The sequence below is a fragment of the Bombus flavifrons genome, chromosome 3 (genome assembly GCF_040668555.2).
Source record: "Bombus flavifrons isolate JBK064 chromosome 3, iyBomFlav1_principal, whole genome shotgun sequence".
Classification (NCBI taxonomy): Eukaryota; Metazoa; Arthropoda; class Insecta; order Hymenoptera; family Apidae; genus Bombus; species Bombus flavifrons.
Window position 1 is genome coordinate 9,015,784 of NC_138444.1, and position 18,804 is coordinate 9,034,587.

At 34.8% G+C, this 18,804-nt stretch overlaps 1 protein-coding gene across 12 annotated transcripts in view; it reads right to left on the bottom strand.

Moving 5' to 3' along the window:
- Window positions 1–790: 790 nt before the first annotated feature.
- The window catches only part of unc-104 (kinesin family member unc-104), a 33,884-nt gene continuing 15,870 nt past the window's right edge, over window positions 791–18,804 (bottom strand). For 2 of the 12 annotated variants that reach the window (XM_069110122.1, XM_069110120.1), the window contains exons 3-29: window positions 18,575–18,657; window positions 18,125–18,203; window positions 17,132–17,477; window positions 16,640–16,895; window positions 16,010–16,167; window positions 15,553–15,692; window positions 14,942–14,980; window positions 12,949–13,083; window positions 12,323–12,769; window positions 11,727–11,929; window positions 11,528–11,645; window positions 10,643–10,815; window positions 9,889–10,067; window positions 9,267–9,404; window positions 8,008–8,145; window positions 7,551–7,669; window positions 6,544–6,913; window positions 6,365–6,455; window positions 6,120–6,235; window positions 5,432–5,972; window positions 5,099–5,288; window positions 4,514–4,761; window positions 4,086–4,388; window positions 3,210–3,497; window positions 2,992–3,128; window positions 2,814–2,915; window positions 791–2,631 (exon numbers count right to left, since the gene is read on the bottom strand). In XM_069110122.1, coding sequence (XP_068966223.1) covers window positions 2,532–2,631; window positions 2,814–2,915; window positions 2,992–3,128; window positions 3,210–3,497; window positions 4,086–4,388; window positions 4,514–4,761; window positions 5,099–5,288; window positions 5,432–5,972; window positions 6,120–6,235; window positions 6,365–6,455; window positions 6,544–6,913; window positions 7,551–7,669; window positions 8,008–8,145; window positions 9,267–9,404; window positions 9,889–10,067; window positions 10,643–10,815; window positions 11,528–11,645; window positions 11,727–11,929; window positions 12,323–12,769; window positions 12,949–13,083; window positions 14,942–14,980; window positions 15,553–15,692; window positions 16,010–16,167; window positions 16,640–16,895; window positions 17,132–17,477; window positions 18,125–18,203; window positions 18,575–18,657 — 5,237 coding nt within the window. In that variant the 3' untranslated portion in view covers window positions 791–2,531. The remainder of the gene's footprint in view (window positions 2,632–2,813; window positions 2,916–2,991; window positions 3,129–3,209; window positions 3,498–4,085; window positions 4,389–4,513; window positions 4,762–5,098; window positions 5,289–5,431; window positions 5,973–6,119; window positions 6,236–6,364; window positions 6,456–6,543; window positions 6,914–7,550; window positions 7,670–8,007; window positions 8,146–9,266; window positions 9,405–9,888; window positions 10,068–10,642; window positions 10,816–11,527; window positions 11,646–11,726; window positions 11,930–12,322; window positions 12,770–12,948; window positions 13,084–14,941; window positions 14,981–15,552; window positions 15,693–16,009; window positions 16,168–16,639; window positions 16,896–17,131; window positions 17,478–18,124; window positions 18,204–18,574; window positions 18,658–18,804) is intronic. The other 10 variants (XM_069110125.1, XM_069110123.1, XM_069110124.1 and 7 more) reach the window with 10 other exon arrangements.

An 18,804-nucleotide genomic window follows, 5' to 3' on the forward strand; every position in this document is an offset into this window, starting at 1 on the left:
GTGTAAAAGCGCATGTCGTAAACCTTTATTTTAATCCTAAGTCTGTAAGTACAGTTATTCTGTAGATATACAATAAACATCTTAGAAAATAGCAATAGAGAGAGAGAGTACACTTTTTGCATTCTCCAGTTCAGATTTTTAATGTGCTTGCTTTCAAGAATTAATATTATGAATATTACATTTCTTATATTTATTTTCTATATTTATGTTACATGGATTCTACCATTCCCATTTTAAACAGGATTTGGAGTCTCTTTGATATATTATTAGACATAAGCAACAATCTAACAATACTAAATATCACCTTTTGATAAAAAAGAAGGATAATTAAAAAACTTTAATATTGTACAGTGTTTTTCATACATTTTGAAGGATGAAAAATCATTTAACTTTAAGAATTAACCAACATTGCACTTCTATTGTTATACTAGGGAAAATGAAATATAATTTTTTGGGGATGTACTAAAACACGACGTAATCAAATAATTAATTTTATCGCGGTAACTCTGCCCATCAATTCGTTCATTTTATTGTACGGTTTAATTCAAATTTCTGCTAATAAATAAATAATCGAAATTGATTACCTACTAAATTCTCGTATTTGAGGCTGTTTCATAACTACACACAAATTTTCAATTGTGATATATATATATATATATATATATATATATATATATATATATATATATATATATATATATATTGTATACTTGGCAATATTAATTAAATACATTTACAATTTCAATTAAAAAGTAATAAATAATCAGTCTATCCCTTAAATTGGGGTGTGTAATTGCAATTTGATTACTACTATATGGTTGTAAAAGTATAACATAAATTAAAATAAATAATTAAAGCTAATATGTATTATAAAGCTAATATGTACTGAGCAATAAAATTTATGTATATAAAAGAAAAATGATTAATGTCGATACTATCGGTTCGTTTCACCTAAATTTTTGCTTCAAAGGGTTAAAAAAGCTGAGTGCGTATATAACTTATTAAATCTTGTTCTTCATCGACACGTACGTCCTCGTTAACAAAATAAAACTATCAGACTCTACAACAGTATAGTAAGCAAAAACGGTAACAGAAGCGGGGCTCACTTTTGTGTAAACCTCCGCGTACAAACAACCGAGAAAATAATCCGCTTACAAATTTCCCATTTTATCTGCCGTTCAACAGAATATGTTGATAATCGCTTTTCACTGATACTCGGTTAGGTAAGATTGATAGAAAAATTGGAATATAACTGAAATCAATGAAAAAAAATATTTCTTAAATGATAATGAGGATTATGCCAGCAACTAACACTGACATAAAAGTTTTAACGAACGTTTGTACTGAATTAAAAATATATCTGACTCGACGTTTCGTCTAAATAATACTGCAAATTATCCGTATTGTTATTACGAAGTTTCTCTGTTGAGACAGAAAAATGTTTCCCTCGATCTTTATGTTTGAATACTGGTCGATACAGTAAGAGTACAAATTTGAGTGAAACTTGTTGTGACCTCGATATTCTTCTTATGACTCAAGTATTCGTTATTCGAGGTGTAAAATGGTTAATACTACAGCAACACGAAACAAGAGGAAAAAGGATTATTTCGATAACGGTCATAATAGACAAACAGAATTACGTAAACGAATTACTAACAATGAATTGTTCAACGATTACCGTTTAGAATTCGCGTTCGAAATCATCTGCACCCTTTTTGGTGTAGAATCTCTTATTTCTCTCTTTCCTTAATTCCTGTTCTCTTCTTCCTTTCGTTCTCTTTTTCTCTCTTTCTCTCAGACATAAACACTCAAAAATTCATAATTTCACTACATCGCCTTTTCCCTACTTTTCTCTCTCTCGTTCTCTCCCTCTCTTTCTTGCTTCCTCTCGCGCCACATCTTCTCTTTAATGAGTATACCTACAATGTGTATTCTCTTGCCTCGTTTTCTATGATCGTCTTAGGAATGTTTTATTTAGGCATAAATACGTTGCTCTTCACTGTATGCGTTCCACGCTTAAAAGAGAATCGCTTCGTACGACCGACTAATATCGAGAAATTCGAATATATTATAAGATAGGTATCGCGAGCTCGTGGTGATGTCTCATCAACGTTATTGTACATTTTGATCGTGCATCAAAATGAACGGAGAGACCATTGAAGGAGAATTTGCGATTCCGAAAGTAATAATGTCAATAATTCGAACACGTATAACCATTTTTTCTTTTTTGTCGAAAGTTAAACATGCCCTTGCATTTAAGAGTCGTTCCGATTTTCATTTCTCTATTCGGTCGCCAGGAGTAAAAGGGCTGACGGGTAGTTAAATCAGATGTCACGAGATATTAATCGGCGGCTACCGAAGCTGGTAGTCAATCGTTAGTACGCATTTTTCGAGGCGTTTTAATAATCGAAAACTACCGAAAATCGAAAGCTACAGAGATCATGAGACTCGAAGGCCGAGTGCGACCAGCAAAGCACCTTTTCGGAGGCTTTTGCAATGACGCTCGTTACCTCGGCCAACGTGTCGGCCACTCACTTATTTTGGTTCGACTGTTGATCTATGGGCGGGACTAGACCAACAGGCGAAGCGTTATTCAGATTTGTAGCTGGCCCCTTGCGTGCTAGTTTTGACCTGTAACAATTGTCAAGTATATTTCGTTAGCGAAATTTATTAACGTTATAAATAAATTTTTATGAATTATATGTTGTGATACAAATTTATAAATACTCTCAAAACCTAAAATCTTTATTTGTTCATATAAACGTATCGGATTATAGACTTTTTTAAATATAATTTCAAATGAACAACCTTACCTGATTTGACCAGCAAGAAGAGGATTAATAGCGTACAGCCAGTCATAAACCTCCTTATCTCCTAAAGTTTGCAATAAATATCCTCGATGTTTTGTAACGACGCTGCAAAATAAAGAATGCCGATTTGAGATTTCTAACACGGATTACATCCAAACGTAAATAACTTTATATAACTTACCTGAAAGTATTTGGTACTTTCACCATAGCTAATTGATCTTCAGAATATTCAACTTGAGCAGTAGCTAAATTAATGAGAGCTCTCTCCACTGGGTCCTTTTCTTCCCGAAAGATTAAAACGTATGGTCGTCGTACAGCCTAATAACCAATGATATTTTTAGTATATCAAACAATTCTAGAAACGGAGAAATAAAAATACTGTATTCAAGATATACATACCACCCAACGTTTCTTCCAACCATTAGTCTTGTGTTCGAGAACATTTAGGTATCCTTTTCTGGCAATAACCGGACTGATGCGAATTTCTTCGACTTCCGGCACGTAGAGTACCAAATTCTCCTTCGATGGGGAAGATGAGCCCAATGGAGCCGGTGCGATTGTACACGGTTGATTAGCGGATTCACTGGCTAATATACTCTCCTGCAGTTCCTGCAGTCTAGCTCTCTCCGGTGAACTTAACCTAAGGATGCACGACTTAGATCTGCTCCATACTATTATACCAGCAGCCTGCAAGTAACACTCCAGCATCACCCTGACCGTGTCCAATTTTACTTGCGGTTGTCTTTGACTCGAAAATCTCGAGTCATCGTCTACCAATTGTTGTGTTTCAAAGTAGACAGAAAGCGATTCTTAGAAGCTGATTGCGCTAAAAGCGCGACTTTCACTCAGCGAAGCTACTCGAAACGTTGCGTAATAAACGATTATTGATCGTTCTTAAAAGCGAACGTGAATCGAACTTCGATCTGATACAATAATTTCATTGAGTTCGTTGCAAGCTCGTATGTGGAAGAGACAAATCGACCTTCAAATTGAATCGAATCCTCGCAATCTTCACTCATAATTGTTAAGAAATATTTTTAAGTTTTTCATTTCGAGATATTAGTTACCCAGTTTTTAATTTTACACTTTTAATTTACATTTTATTGGCATTAAATTATGACCGATGATAATGTGAATGAAGAAAGAGAGTATCGTTTTTCTTTGAATCTCGAAAAACAAATATCTATTTTTGAAATCGAGATAAAAATACGATGATGCGACGAAGCGTGGACAACCGCTACTAGCAGGAGCACTCAGGCATGCGGGGAGGGTTACCTGCTCTAAGTAATCACTAGCTCTCTCGTATACTGACTCTTGGGACGAGGATGATATCACGGAAGATATCATAGATGCCGTCATATCGGCCATAGTGTCTTCTCCGGGTGAAACGTCGGACAATAGAATGGGTTCTTTGCTTGGAATGCGACCTTGAATAAGTTTGATATACTTCGTGGCTAGTTCTTTTTCTCTTTCGGTCATCTCCCAAGGCTCGTAAACGTCTTTACTAGTTGAACGCTTCAATTTCACCGGGCTGGCATGCGTTTCATTCGTCGCTTTCGCCATCATGTTGCAGACCTCCTGTATTGAATAAATATAATGGATGTATCTCGTTTGTTTAACTTTTCTTCAATTCTACTCAAATGCTTAAATATTATATAAAGATTCTTAGATCTTTATAAGACTAAAAATATAAGATACTTTACCTTCTCACTCTTTGTGAAATCATGAGATATTTTATTGCAGAATGACACTTTGTCGATACCGAGCTTTTCTCGTAATAATAGTGTGTGTCTTACTCTCTCCACCTCTTCTAATCTTGTCAATTTTTCTAACTCCCATTGGTGATCGAATATTAAGCTATCTCCCCGTGGTCTCCATCCATGAAGATTTTCCTCTCCTCTAACATACGTAGAGCTGGTGTCCAATACACGCCGTTGTCTCCTCTGAACGCCTGCAAAAGACAATTGCAAAAGTGGGGTGGGTACTGAATGTGGGAAAAGCGAAATGTTAGAAAGAAGTATGAATATGTTTCGTCTTGGCCAAGATTGGAAATTTCTTTGTCGAAATAATTTAAGAAGGAATAAAACATAACGAAGAAAATTGCCAATTCGTTAATAACATGATATAATAGTCATCGTGATTGTCACCGGAGCTTATTATTATATAATCTAGTAATGTAGTAACATCTTTCTAACAAAATATCCCCTTTCTCTAAATTTGTGCGACTATTATATCGACAAGGAGGGAAAGGATCAAGAGGGGTCTACGCTAAGGGTAGCAAGACAAACCTGGGCTACCTGCTTCCGAAGAACGACGCAAGACCAGCTCGTAAACACCACTGAGTCTGTTTGCTTCTTGATTGCGGTAGCTTCCGCTGAATAGATGCTTCAGAGAACGTGGCCCTACTCTGGCGTCTCTGCCATAAATGATCATACTCAAGTCTTTCGTGATGATCGCTGGTCTTCCACAATTCTCCAACTAAAAGAAATGATATAAAGAAATAAATCAGAGAACGAATCTTATGGAGGCATTTAATCCCTATTAAATATACAACGCATAATCTGTGATTAAATCTCTAATAAATATATAATACAAAACATTCAAATAAAGAATAAGCGTACCTCGAGGTAAGCAGAAATTGTCATAAAGATTTGTTCTCCGTAAGCTGTAACTCTATTGAGCAAGGCCGAATTATGAAGAGAACTATCCCACGCTGCCTCGAATCTGAACATGCATCTATCATCACCAGGTACTTCTAGATATTCGCCAGGGAAAAGCCCTAACGAAAGCACCGACGAATCATTGTCCTCTTCCTCCGGTTCTGGCGTGTTTCTAATACGTCCGACGACCAACTCTCTCACATCTTTCCATCGCAGCTCAGACGCTGGTTCGTGTACAATGGTAATTCGAATCCGACGCTGGATTCCCTGATGGAGCAAAAACAATCCACGACACGGTAGATCGTCGCTATGGTCGACCACGGATGGTACGTATTCACCGTTCGGCGCTAACTCGCAAATCTCAAACCAAACTAATACATCGTATTTCGCGTGCACGTGTGACGTGCTCGGAGATGGTAAAACACTGCCGAATTTCGGTGAACGTACGGGTTGACTGATAGGTATAGATGGCGGAAGCATTCTCTTCGGTGGTTGTCTTACGCTATGAAATACAATGCAACTAAGTTTATTCGTGATTTAAGAAAGACAATAATATCTTACCAAATCGTTATAACTAACCATCTTAAAGATTAAAAAAGACAATATCTTGTCGAACTGATAGATTTCATAGAAATTATTTAATGCTTACTATTCCAGTTTTGCATCTTTATGCAGAGGATGTTGCTGATAGTGTCCAAAAACTTCGAAAACGATTGGCTGAGTTTTTAGATATTCCAAGAATGATTTTGTTACCGTCACCGTGATCTGAACAGTATACGAAAAAAAGGAATAAAGAAATACATAATCGAAGTTGATCATATATAAATTATTTCTTTTTTTTCCATTTAATGCAAATTATTTGTTATTTCTTATTTTAATGTAAATGTAGCTTACATTTTGTACGTGATAAAATCCAGGAGGACATCCTTTTCCTGTATTTTTTACTGGCTCAGTTGAAAATGCTTCATCGTGTCGATGCAAGAAACTAGATATAACGCATCATAATCATACATTAACTATCAGTTTCTTACATAAAATATCTTTATTATTGTATTATATAAAACTAAACGTACTTGAATTGGCAAAAAATGTCAGCATATTCGGTGGAAATGCCCATGGCCTGTAACACGGTAACCCTGAATGTGAATTCAGAGCCAAGTTGCAAATGATCCGGTAGATCCTCTTCCTTCATGTCGCTGGAAACTGAGCTATCACCTCTGCCACTGTCTGCATCGCCGATATCGTCTTCGTCTTTCACCTCCTTTTGCTCGTTGTGGCCCTCCACGACGCGTTCCTCGTGTAACAGAATTTGTCGGTTCTTCTCAAGAGTCTGGGTTAACAGAGTGTTGCGTTTGTTCTGCTTTTGATTTCCAAACAAGTCGTCCTCGAAAGAAATTCTAGCTGACTGTCTGACGCCACTTGAGTATTCACTGTTTTCCTCTTCTGGAACAAGGGTTCGTTACGAAAATCCTACGCCAGAATACTTTTTCCACAAAATATAACGCGTTTCGTGTTCTTATCGATCGCGTGCAATAAATTTCTCATTATGACTGATATAAACTGACGTAAAGACTTCTGATATTTAATACAAGCAGTGATATCCAAGTAATAAGCGTATGTATTGAATAGTATATAAAATATATTATGTATATATATTTACTTATTTAAGTGTGTATATGTGGTGAATAGTAAAATATATTATTGTAACATCTTCTAATACTAAATTTAAATTTATATGAACAATAGTGTGCGCGTATAAATATTTTAATCCACAGAGCAAGGAAACGATACAACAGTAAAATTATATGACGATAACGTAATTTTAATTACTTCTTTAATTACTTCTGAAATAATTGCTGGAACTGTTGTCTAGTTTCATTGTATCGACATTGTTTCGCAATCAATTGTATTACTGATAATATACATGTAGGTATACGCATTTCAACGATGCGGTTAACATAAGATCGCCTAATCAGTCACGTAATATGTATTTAATTTCCCCCATCAGAGGAAATAAAGGAGTTAAATAAACTTAAGGTAGGAGATAATAAAAGAAAATATACAGACACTGATTACGTACCAACAACAGCTTGCACAGCTACACGCAAGTAGCCTTTTACGTCTCCCTTTTCGTTTACTATCGCTACTTTGTGGATCAATGGTACGGGATACATAAGATTGCTTAGATATACGAAAGACCTATGGTAACAAACAAATTGTACATTTATTACCAACGTTTTTTTATAGGGCCATAAACATCAAAATGCTTCGACACTACAAATACAACTCAAAATGTTTCATATTAATAAAACAAAATTCATTAAAATATTTGGTTTATTTATCAACTAGGTCGTTAAATATTTATAAAATACATTTTTGGTAATGGCTATTTTGTAAAATGTACTCTTCACTGTCTCAAAAGAAAGTTTATGAAGATTCGTTTCATCTGTCAGCTAGATTGTTAAACATTTATAAAAAAGATAATCTAAAGCATAGATTTTGGAAATGTCTGATGTTTAAAAAGGTTTCTTACGAACCTGCCAACCATTCGGAACCAGGGAAAACGGTCGTAGAATGGATCACCTCCAGTGATGGATTCGATATTGAAATCCGGGGATGTCGGCGACAATTCTGCCTCGTTGTGATACATTTCTCGCATCAGTTCAAGTCTTTGTCTGCACAAAAGCAAAAACGTCGAATCTCCGTTGTTAATCGGTTCATATCTTTCTTAGCCATAAGATAAAAACGTAATCAAACATTGTCGAGAAGCACAGTGAAGGACACTCTGTACATAATACTACACCGTATGCGTGGTGTTGTGTTCGAATGTATTCGAAAGTGGTATGACAGATATTATAGATGTTCAAATAAAGGGACATAACATGAGAACTTTAGTGTCTTTTATTTTTCTTAAACGGTGACTGAAATTTTCGTAAAAATGCAAGTTCTATTTCATCTAAGTAATAAAGTTGATATATGAAGGATAACATTTTACATACTTCTGCTGTCCCTGTATTTTCATAGTAAGAAAGAGTTACGTTACGAGTTACGATGATATAGAACAGCTAGAATATTCTATATGATTTTTGTCAAAATTGTTCGATCATAGTTGTTTAATCATAGTTTCGTGTAATTCGCAGTGACACGTGCACGGTGAAGTCACGAAGCGATAATGTGAGAAAACTTCAGCAGCAAGGAGCGCACGTGTTCAGCGGGACGCAATTGAAACGTGTACAGGAGTTAAACCCTTCGACTAATTTTCAGTTAATGCCAATCTAATAAACTTGATTATAAATTTCCTTAGTCAATATGTAGAATATACAGACTATTTCTCTAATTTCATTCTAATCGTTGAAACTGGTACAACGAAAGTTTAGACTGCCTGAAGAGGAAATAAAAAAGAAAAATGTAAATATACTAAAAAATAAGATGCAAAATAAGATAAAAGAATTTTGTAAAATATACGGAGGGGTTAATTCCGCTCCGATTGTTAATATCAAACAGACTAAACACGCTTGGCCATGCAGAGATCCTTGATCAATGTACATTTTCGTTGAATTTAGCACAATTGCAAAGCGAAAGTATATTTCGTTGGTAGGGAAGAGAGGAAGAATAGAGAAACTGTTTAAATCAAACAGACAGTGTACTGAGACGTAGCGGAAATACGGTGATAAGACGAGATTAAGACCGACATTTTGCACATATTCGTATATATAAAAAATTTAACAGAGTTAGAGGATGGGCGTGAAGCGTGTGACGATAAAGAGGAAAGAGTCTCACGCGTTCGAGCACCAACCTCGAAGGCAAAAGATTTGCGAGCGAGAACTTCGGATTAGAGTAGGCGGTTAGACATTGGAAAATATCCTCTTTGGCCTCCGGAGTGCTGGGGCTCGAGTCCTCGTTGTACACGTGTCGCATCAACTCCAAGCGCTGTCTATAAGTTAACACGTATTACTTGCGTGAGTGTCCCTGTGCGGTTTCATCCAAGCACGCATCTAATTAAAAGCGATGGTAGATCTTGATCCGCGAATCCGCACTCTTATCAGTTCTTTAATCGACCTCCTCACTATTCGATCGTACGACGAATTTAAAGTGCTGCCAACACTTACCGATTCTGATCGTATGGCCGAGAATAAAGAAATCGATAAAGGAACGATATTTTATTTTTTTTCGCATTTGATACTGATATTAGAAAAAAGAAATGAGATTATAAAATAGCTAGTAGCTATCATATTCGGTACAAATAATGGCAATAAGAAGAAAGGTGGCAATAAGAAAGCTTTCTGATATCTCGTTTTACTCGAGAGATATGTACTAGAGTTTGAAATAAATTATGTGACTCACCCTGTATATATAAACATAAAATGATAAAGTAAAGCATGTTCAAGAAATGAAATGTTAAATAAAATGTAACACACCTAAGTTTATCGAGTGTCCAGTAATGTGTCGCGCCATTCTTCGTGTCTTGAACTTCTACAGCAACTATAGTACGCGGGAATGGCCTTTCCTCCTCCTCCTCGTCGTCAATGACAGGCAAGAGATCCGAAGGAAGCGGCGAGTAAAGCGTATCCGTGAGCAAAGTAAACTGGAATTGTACCTATAAAGGATATATATGATATTTGTGAAGCAAAAGTAGAAAAAGCTTTTATCGCCTGGAATAAATATAAAGATGCACCGTTGTGAAAAAATGAAACGACCAATGAAATGTTACATTATAAAAGTGATGGTGAGGTACGAAACAAGCGGATGGAATTAATAAAACAAAATATCAGTGATGAATAAAAGATTAAACAATTAGATCAACAAAGGGATCGATATGGGAATGTAAAGTAATTACTTGCGAATACAAAGTATTTTTTTACTATTAGAACGTCAAAAAGGGGGTACGCAAAAGTGCATTAATTGTCAAATTTGAAAATCTGTTAAGTTTAAGTAATTCAGGCTTAAATTAATATTATGACCGATGATTGATTAACAAAAAGCTTTTTTCGAATAATTTATTTTGAAATATTTGATCATTTTTGTGAAACTGATCAAATGTTCATGATGGCTCTTGAAAGAATGTCAAAAGATATGATGAAAGATATGAATGTTGATGATTCGTAATCAAAAAAGAGCCGTATAAAGGTTTGAGTTTTCGTTAGTTCATCGAAGAATGAACCACGGATGTACCTTCTTTTTGAGTTCGACAGAAATAGCGTTAGCTTCTTTGAGGAATATAGCGTTGCCCCATAGATCATCCCGAAGACTTGTGAATTGATGATATTTCCACTTGCGGAAGGCCCAAGCGGCCAGTTGGAACTCTCTCTCGGTCCAGTTGCTCTCTGCGTCAAACAAGGGGTTGACTGAAATGCAAGCCATTACCAGGCAAAACAGTCAGAGAAGCCAAGCATTTCGTGGATACTGGTTCCTTCGTTAAAAGAAGCGACTGGCGTTCTGTCCACGATCAGATGATACACCATTTCATTTTGCGACAAGCGATCTTTCTAAGAAACATACCTCGAGACTGCCAACAACTTTTTAATAATGGGGAAAAAGTAAAAATTTCAGGAACACAAAAGAAATATAGTGATGTCATACCGGTTAACTACATGCGTGCATCGCAAGTTAATTGAAAGACAAAATCGAACAATCAACGTACATTCAGAGAACATATTATTAACAATTCGTTACGTACCACCATCTGATCGTCTCACAGATCCGTACAATGATAAAATTTGTAATGGAATGAAACTGAAATTATATGATGGACAACGGTGTATGCCCTTTTAATTAGACTTTTCTAAAAAAGTTTACGATATAAACTATAGGCGAGTCCATTACAAATTCAAACCTTTTAACGAAAGGAATATAACGATCTATTACATATGTGATCATTCCTCATTCGTATACAGAACTGTGAAAAATGTTTGATCAAAGATCACTGGCTTGAAATTATGATAGTTCAAGTCATAATTGTTGATCTTATACTATCTTGCTTACGTGAATTTCAATAATTGTAAAAAGTCAGAATATGCTATATCATAACTTTAAAAACCATTCAATATGTGTACTCACCGAAAATATCTTCCTCGATATTGTTAAAGTCTTCGGGGGTATAACTGCTGTACATTGACATCGTCATACTTTGTTCCTCAACCTGTCGTTGCAGTGCGTCTATTCGGGCCTCGTAGTTCTACGTAAAAATACAAGAAACCATATGTATGAATATTCACATTGAGTATTCATTAGTTTATAAAGTATTAGTTATACTTACCTTTCTTTGTTCTTCAAACAATTGGTCCGCCTCTTCCTTCTCTTTACGGAATTGTTCTTCCAAAGCTAATAATCTCTTCTCCATCTCAGCTTTTAGATCAATTCCTTGTTTTTCCAGCAATTCAATCTGTGCAAAGTTCCAGTCAACTGTTTCTCCATTTCCAGGAGTTTCTGCGGGAGATCCCTTCTCTCTTCGTTCACGGACTGCACAGCCAACAAAATATCTTTTTTCACATAATATCATTGTAGACATGTTGGGTTATAGGCGGGTCTCTCCTCATTAAATATAAGATAACGTAGATAAAGCTATATTTAGTAATAAGATAGAAATAAAGAATGTAATAAGAATAACTCTTAGAACAACTTTTTCAGTTCTGAATCTTTCAACGGTTCACACATAACTTCCATCTGCCAATCATATCGCACTCTTAAAGATTACACACGCACAATACACATTCTTGCCGTACGTAGTCAAATTTAAATTCAATGCCCAGTCTTCCATGCTTGTACGAAGCTTATTCTTACTAAGGGCATTTAGGTATAAATGGTATCGAGCGTAAAGGGTTAAGCATAGAACAAAGTATATACACTACATACCCTGATCAGGATGATTGAATCTGAACACATGATTCTTTCCTAAGATGACGCGAGATCCGGTCTTCAGAACGATCGGTTCAGTGACCTCACGTCCATTAACGTAAATTAAAGCTCCTTTCTTCGGAATCAGGGTAATAATACCCTCGTGATTCTCGAAGACGCAGTGCTCGCTCAGTATGTGAGGACCACATAACTGTATATCTTGCGGTATGTTAGCTTCGGCGCTACCGATACGTGTGAAGCCATCCTTGATGTAGTAAATCAAACACTCGGACATGAGCGGATCCTCATTCAGATTCACCAAGTGAGGAGTCTTTTTTGGAGAGAATACACCAACCGTGACTCCATCCTCTTTCACAGCAACCCCCATTTCGGCGAACACCGCCTCGCGTTGTAAACGAATTATCTCGGTTCGTTTCAGCTTCTCTTCCCATGTTTCATTCAATTCTGAGAAGTAAATGACAGCAAATTTCGTATGCTCTTAATTTTTACCATTTCGTTTAATGTTATATATATATACAATTGTTTCCAATAGCGTTCTTTTTTAACTTTAAAAGAATATTTATCTAACCATAGAATTTATTTCTGTGTATGTAGTTTGTTAAAAAAATTAATATTTTATTTACCGGCTATAAGTTTTTCTGAAGCTTGCAACTGATCCACTGCTTCTTCAGCGATAGTCGATGTGGTGTGAGACGGGATTCTGGGCCGACTTTCCTTCACGTCGTCCTCGCGTTTGGTTGCTCGGACGATTTCATCCCCTGTGGGATAAATAGAATCGAATAAAAATACAGAAAGTATAAGGGGCTGAATTTAGAATGGCGAGTCTCAGCCAGGGGTATAACACGCGTCTCGGAAACATCAAAAGCCATAACTAAAGCAGTGGCGTAAGTGAAAGAGAAAATTTTTGCCAAGATCTGTCCCATGATCCGTATCACAATGAAAAATGTTCTTTAGAAAAAACAGGAAATAGAACATGTAATTTAGACATTCTCCTTCACGAATAAAAGCTGTTATTATATTATTTCATTGAACAGAGAATTTCTTTGAATAATAATATATATTGTATATAAAAGAAAGTTGTTTCAAAGTTATTCACGTACATGAAAATTGACACATTAAAACTTATATCTTTTTTCTTATGAAATACCAAGGGATTAAATTTTACAAAATATTAAAAATTCGTTTTCTTATTTTGATTATCGCATATAAAGCAACGTTCTATCTTAAAAGAAATTAGGGATGAAATTCAATGTGAAATCTCTGATTATAAAATTGAGATTGCATACTTCACAAATTTTTGAGAATACAAAATATCTTCGTGGCATACGATACTGTAAAAATGACAAATACAAACGATCCGTATATATTTATGCAAATCAAGCGCAGCGCTCAATCAAATATTGCTATCCAGCTACAATGTTCATTAAACTTTGGTTGAAGTCTAGTAAACGGTGCTCGTGTCACTGCGTCCGAGATGCGTTCGAGATGTTCATTGTCGAGTGCCATGCAATACCTTTAGGCTGGTTCGGGAACAAAGTGATGGATCTAAGTGGATAATAAGCGAGGCAAACAACACGTGTTTACTGGAGAGGAATTCTGACACAATGGAAAACTATAAAGCCTGAATTCATATGTGGCCGCTCGACGCGAAATGAATTGTAATTACATGTTTACATATCATTTAAGATTCTCTCGAAGACGCTAACAAAATTTTTCTAAAGAATGATATTATGATGACGATGATACATTGATCTCAATCAAATTGTTCGGCTCATAACACAATCAGTTACATTTTATATGACTATTTTTTCCTTATAACTATATTACAGAAATTCATATATTTAAAAGTACAAAAATATACAGAATGTATATAATATACAAAAATCCTCATTTAATTTTTATTTCTTTATTTGTGTTTATAAAAATATGAATTTCCATCAACATCCACAATCTACTTAGAAGTTTATCTTAGAGGAAATGCTACCTTTCTGAATTTCCGATCAAGATCGAATTACTTGTAACGATTCGTTTTTATCGGTTAGTTACAACAATCTATTGTAATCCAAAAAATATGGTAATATCGTAACGAATGACTAATTGTAACAAGGATCAAGGTATCCGCTTATCCTCATATGCTGCTTACTAAAATACTGTACCGAAAAGTCCATCTGAGTGACTCGATTGTACATTGCTTTAATTTAACGTTGGTTTATAAAATACACAAGAATGTTGCGTTCTATGCAACCATACGATGTGTCCTTTCTCTATTATTCATGTTCATTCTTATATTTTTTTTTAACGAGGAACGCTAAAAGCCGCTAATTATGCAGCCTACGAGAGGCAGGAACAATGATAATCATTAGGCACTGGTTGTCACAGGGTTGTATATATATGTTAAAGGAAAAAACAGAATGCGTATCGCGAAGCATATGTAAAGAGAATTTTGTCGGAAAATCGACAAAAACACAGAGAGATAGAAATAGATAGATAGATGACACGCATTATGCACTTGGCCGTGAATGAAGCGGACGTTCAAAGAACAGGCGCAGAAGAGTGATCGATTGTCTGGCTTTTATAAGACTTTTCGTTGTGTGGATTGTCGGTTATTTTACTTACTAGATTCTTTCTTTTCATATGTGACTTTACCATCTGGCCCTACGTCAAGCACAGGGGAAACAAAGAAAAAAAATGTACTATGTAAATGGTGGCTTGTCTACCGCGCACTACTTTTTTACAAATTGTTTCTCCTTATTTTTTTTATTTCTCTCTATATCTTTTTGTTTATCATCGTTTGTCCTTTCCATCAGCTTGATATATTTTTACAGTAATATTTCTTTTCTTTTTTACACGAGCAAGTTTACTAAAACGCGTAGAACACTGCGAGAAATGATTTTTGCAACCTATTAAATCATTTATAGCATATTTTCTTTTTTTATACGGGAGAAATATCAATGATCAAGTAAGAGTATCGTCTAATGGAAGAAATACCATATTTTGTTTACAGTTTAACCAGTGTTCAAATATTACTCTTTCGTAAAAAGTATTTTCATTATAGAATTATTAGAAAACGTAACAAACCAACCCTGACAGATTATCAGGCACACGCAAATGTGCTCAGATTACTAGACTTTCAATTTCAAATGTCATAAAATGCCTGTATGCCTGTATAGAGAAAAAGGGCATCACTCTTTGAAATTTGGGTATTATATGGTGAAAAGCCAACTTACCTTCTTGCACATCAATACCCTCTTGTTTCAGCAATTCCCGCAATTTTTGAATCTCTTCTTTGAGTTCTCTGATAAGCTTCGCGTTCGCGTCTTCGTTGACGACGGCTTTGCAAACTATTTGTTTCGCTCTGTCTGCGTATCTGTAGTTTACCAAAGTAAAAATAATAAAAATAATTATTCACAAAAGTAGATATGATAGTAACGGGGACAATTACAAAAAAACATGCAGCCTATTACAAGTTATTTTATATAGTTAGCTATTTTATACAAATAAACTATCGAAGAAAGGAGATTTATTCATATTCATTAAATTTTTTGATGCCAAAAATTCTTACAACTCTAAATAATTATGTACTGGAATCGTCGTGAGACTTTTGAGAAAACAAAAATACTTGAAAAAAAGATCAGTTAATAAAGGTGAAAATAGCAAAATTACAAGGGTGATGAGTAACTATACCGTAAGGTGGAGAGGGTTTCATCGTAATTGATGTCCGCTGGACTCACTGCCGCAATCATTGCTGTTTTAGAATTACCTCCTAGATTTTCTCTCAAAAGCCACGTTAGAACAGAATCTCTATAGGGGATGAAATCAGCCTTTTTCTTCTTTTTAGTCGCCTAGATAGCCAAAACAAGGACTCATTCACTGTCTATTTTGTATACAAAAATTTAGCAGACTAACATTCAATGTATTTCAAAGTATAAGTAATTATGACATATTTGACGAATTAAAAATATTACGATACATTTGATTTGTAATATTGTTAAATTAAATAAGTGAGTTAAAAGATCATGGATACACAAACTTACCGCCTAAAAATCCATAAACGACAGTAGAGTAAACAGAAGACATGGGTTTCGTTAATGTGAAATTTAGGCAACATCTACGTAACTTTGAAAGGATAAAATTGTGCAACTTGTGTACAACCAATTGTGCAACGTATTCATTTTTTATATGACTTGTGTCAATAAAATAAAAAAGCAATTTCATTGTAATGTTACGTTCCCTCATACGAGAAATATAAATTTCAAATCGTCTTCCTACTATGCATTATACATTATTTTTTTATATGTAAAAAATATTGCTTACAATTTCAGCAAGGGCACTGATGACCTTTCCAAGGGTCGTCAAGCTTTTGTTAATATTGGCACCTTCTTTCAACCTCGTACCCTTTGCACCAGTAGAATCAGCCCTTTCAGAACCCGCCAAATCGACCAGGGAGATTTTGCTGACTTTTTCTGTCACTAATCCTGTTGCAGAATCCTGCTTTTGTTGCGTGAAGAATATCGTAAATACGGCATGCGATCTGCTAGACGTTTCGTTCATATTTGTGGCTGCTACCGTTCTGAAAAAAGAAAATAAGATATATAAAATAAAATATTTTGAAATAAAATATAAGATATATGAAATAAAATATTTTGAAATAAAATATCAAATATATTTTATACTCCCAAATATATTTTATATCAATTTTTATAATATATTATATATTAAAAGTATAATACTAATCTTTCAATTAATTAGATGTTTTAATCAGTTTGGATTATTAAATTTCATTAATTTTGTATTTAATGTACATACCTTGCCTTGTTCCCTTCATCGATAAGATCATGAATATCTTGGTACGACATCACCGCCAATTTGGACAGGTCCTCAACGTACGGTCCAAGCAAAGGATGCTCCCGTACACGGAGGTTTCCTTTGTTCTTGGGATTTAAGAGATCCCGCACCCTTTCGCAGTATATTTCCATATAACTCACTTCAACAGAATACTTCAGGCACTCATTTGAATTGCGACTGATTTTTCTAAAGAGGTCCTTGCAAATTTGAGGTATTATTCCCTCTTGACCTTCTTCTTGTTTACCCATCATGGTGTATGATTTGCCAGCACCGGTCTGTCCGTAAGCGAATATACAGACGTTGTAACCTACGTGTTAACAAAGTCATTGTTCAAATTAATTATTAATTAAATTTTTAAATAATTAAAATTAGTAGCTAAAACTATATCGAGTCGTACATATACTGTTGGTCATAAGTAGTAAAACTCCTGCTGGTATTTGATGCAAATTGAATAATTACTGAATAATTGAATAATTGAATAATTGAATAATTGATAATACATATTAAATAACAAATTTTCACTATCTTTATTTTTTAATTATTTTATTATAAATTTCTCCAAACTTAGTTCAATAAATGTAACTAGTAGATATCCTAACATTCATAAATGGTAATGCGTCTACATATTTCTAAAAATTGCGAGTATTGTAAAAGGTATAACAAGATGTCCTTCCAATAATCATTTTTTATAAGAAATTCAAAAGAACAGTAAAATAATGTTTTCAAATTTTTTAACGGTAGCATATATTCGTGTGTCGTGAATATATGCCAAGATCGTATGAGAATTCGAACGACTAAATTCCTATCCGGATGGTATGTGGGTCCACATGTTCGGTTCCTCGACGTAAATTCCGCGGTATGCGACAATTCGAGTACACGATGCCTAAAGTATTGAGAAATTGTTCGATCAATCTCTGTAGACGTTCAGAAATTTTCCATTTGGTATATACTCACCTTCGAAAGCATGCTCCAACATCTCTTCGCCGATATCCTTGTAGACCATTAGTTGTGAAGAATAATTTGCGTCGTTTGGCTATAAAGAATATAGTCCATTTATTATGTTTTTATACTATCTGTTCCCGATATCGGTTTTACGATAATGCGATAAATTATCGAATACATGTTTAACTTGTGTCCTTTTATCAACTTCTTCTTGGTCTTAATCTCAGTAAGAGTTATTGTAAGTACCTATATAATTTAGACTCTTTTTAAATAGTTCGATTCTTGTTATTGATCCGTAATTTTAATTAAAAGTAACGTGGCAAAAACAATTCACTTTATTAATAATGAACGAATTTATACTATATTTATAATAGATCTTTAGAGCAATGAAATGAAAGGAACACCAATACAAATGATTGATTTTTACGGAAATTCAATAAAACGAAGAAAGTATATACTTACGTCCATGGAAAAATAGGAATAATCGTAATTGAAGCTCTTGAGCGCATCTTTGCTGCCCGGTGGTGCTTTGGGATTCAATATCGCTGGAACACGCAAAACAGCAAATTAATAATACAAAAGGAAGTCATAACTTATTACTCGTTCTTATTTCATTTCCAACTTTTTCTGCGTTGTATATCAAACATGATTCTCGGATAAGACCCATAAAAAATGAATAGAAAGTTTTCAAA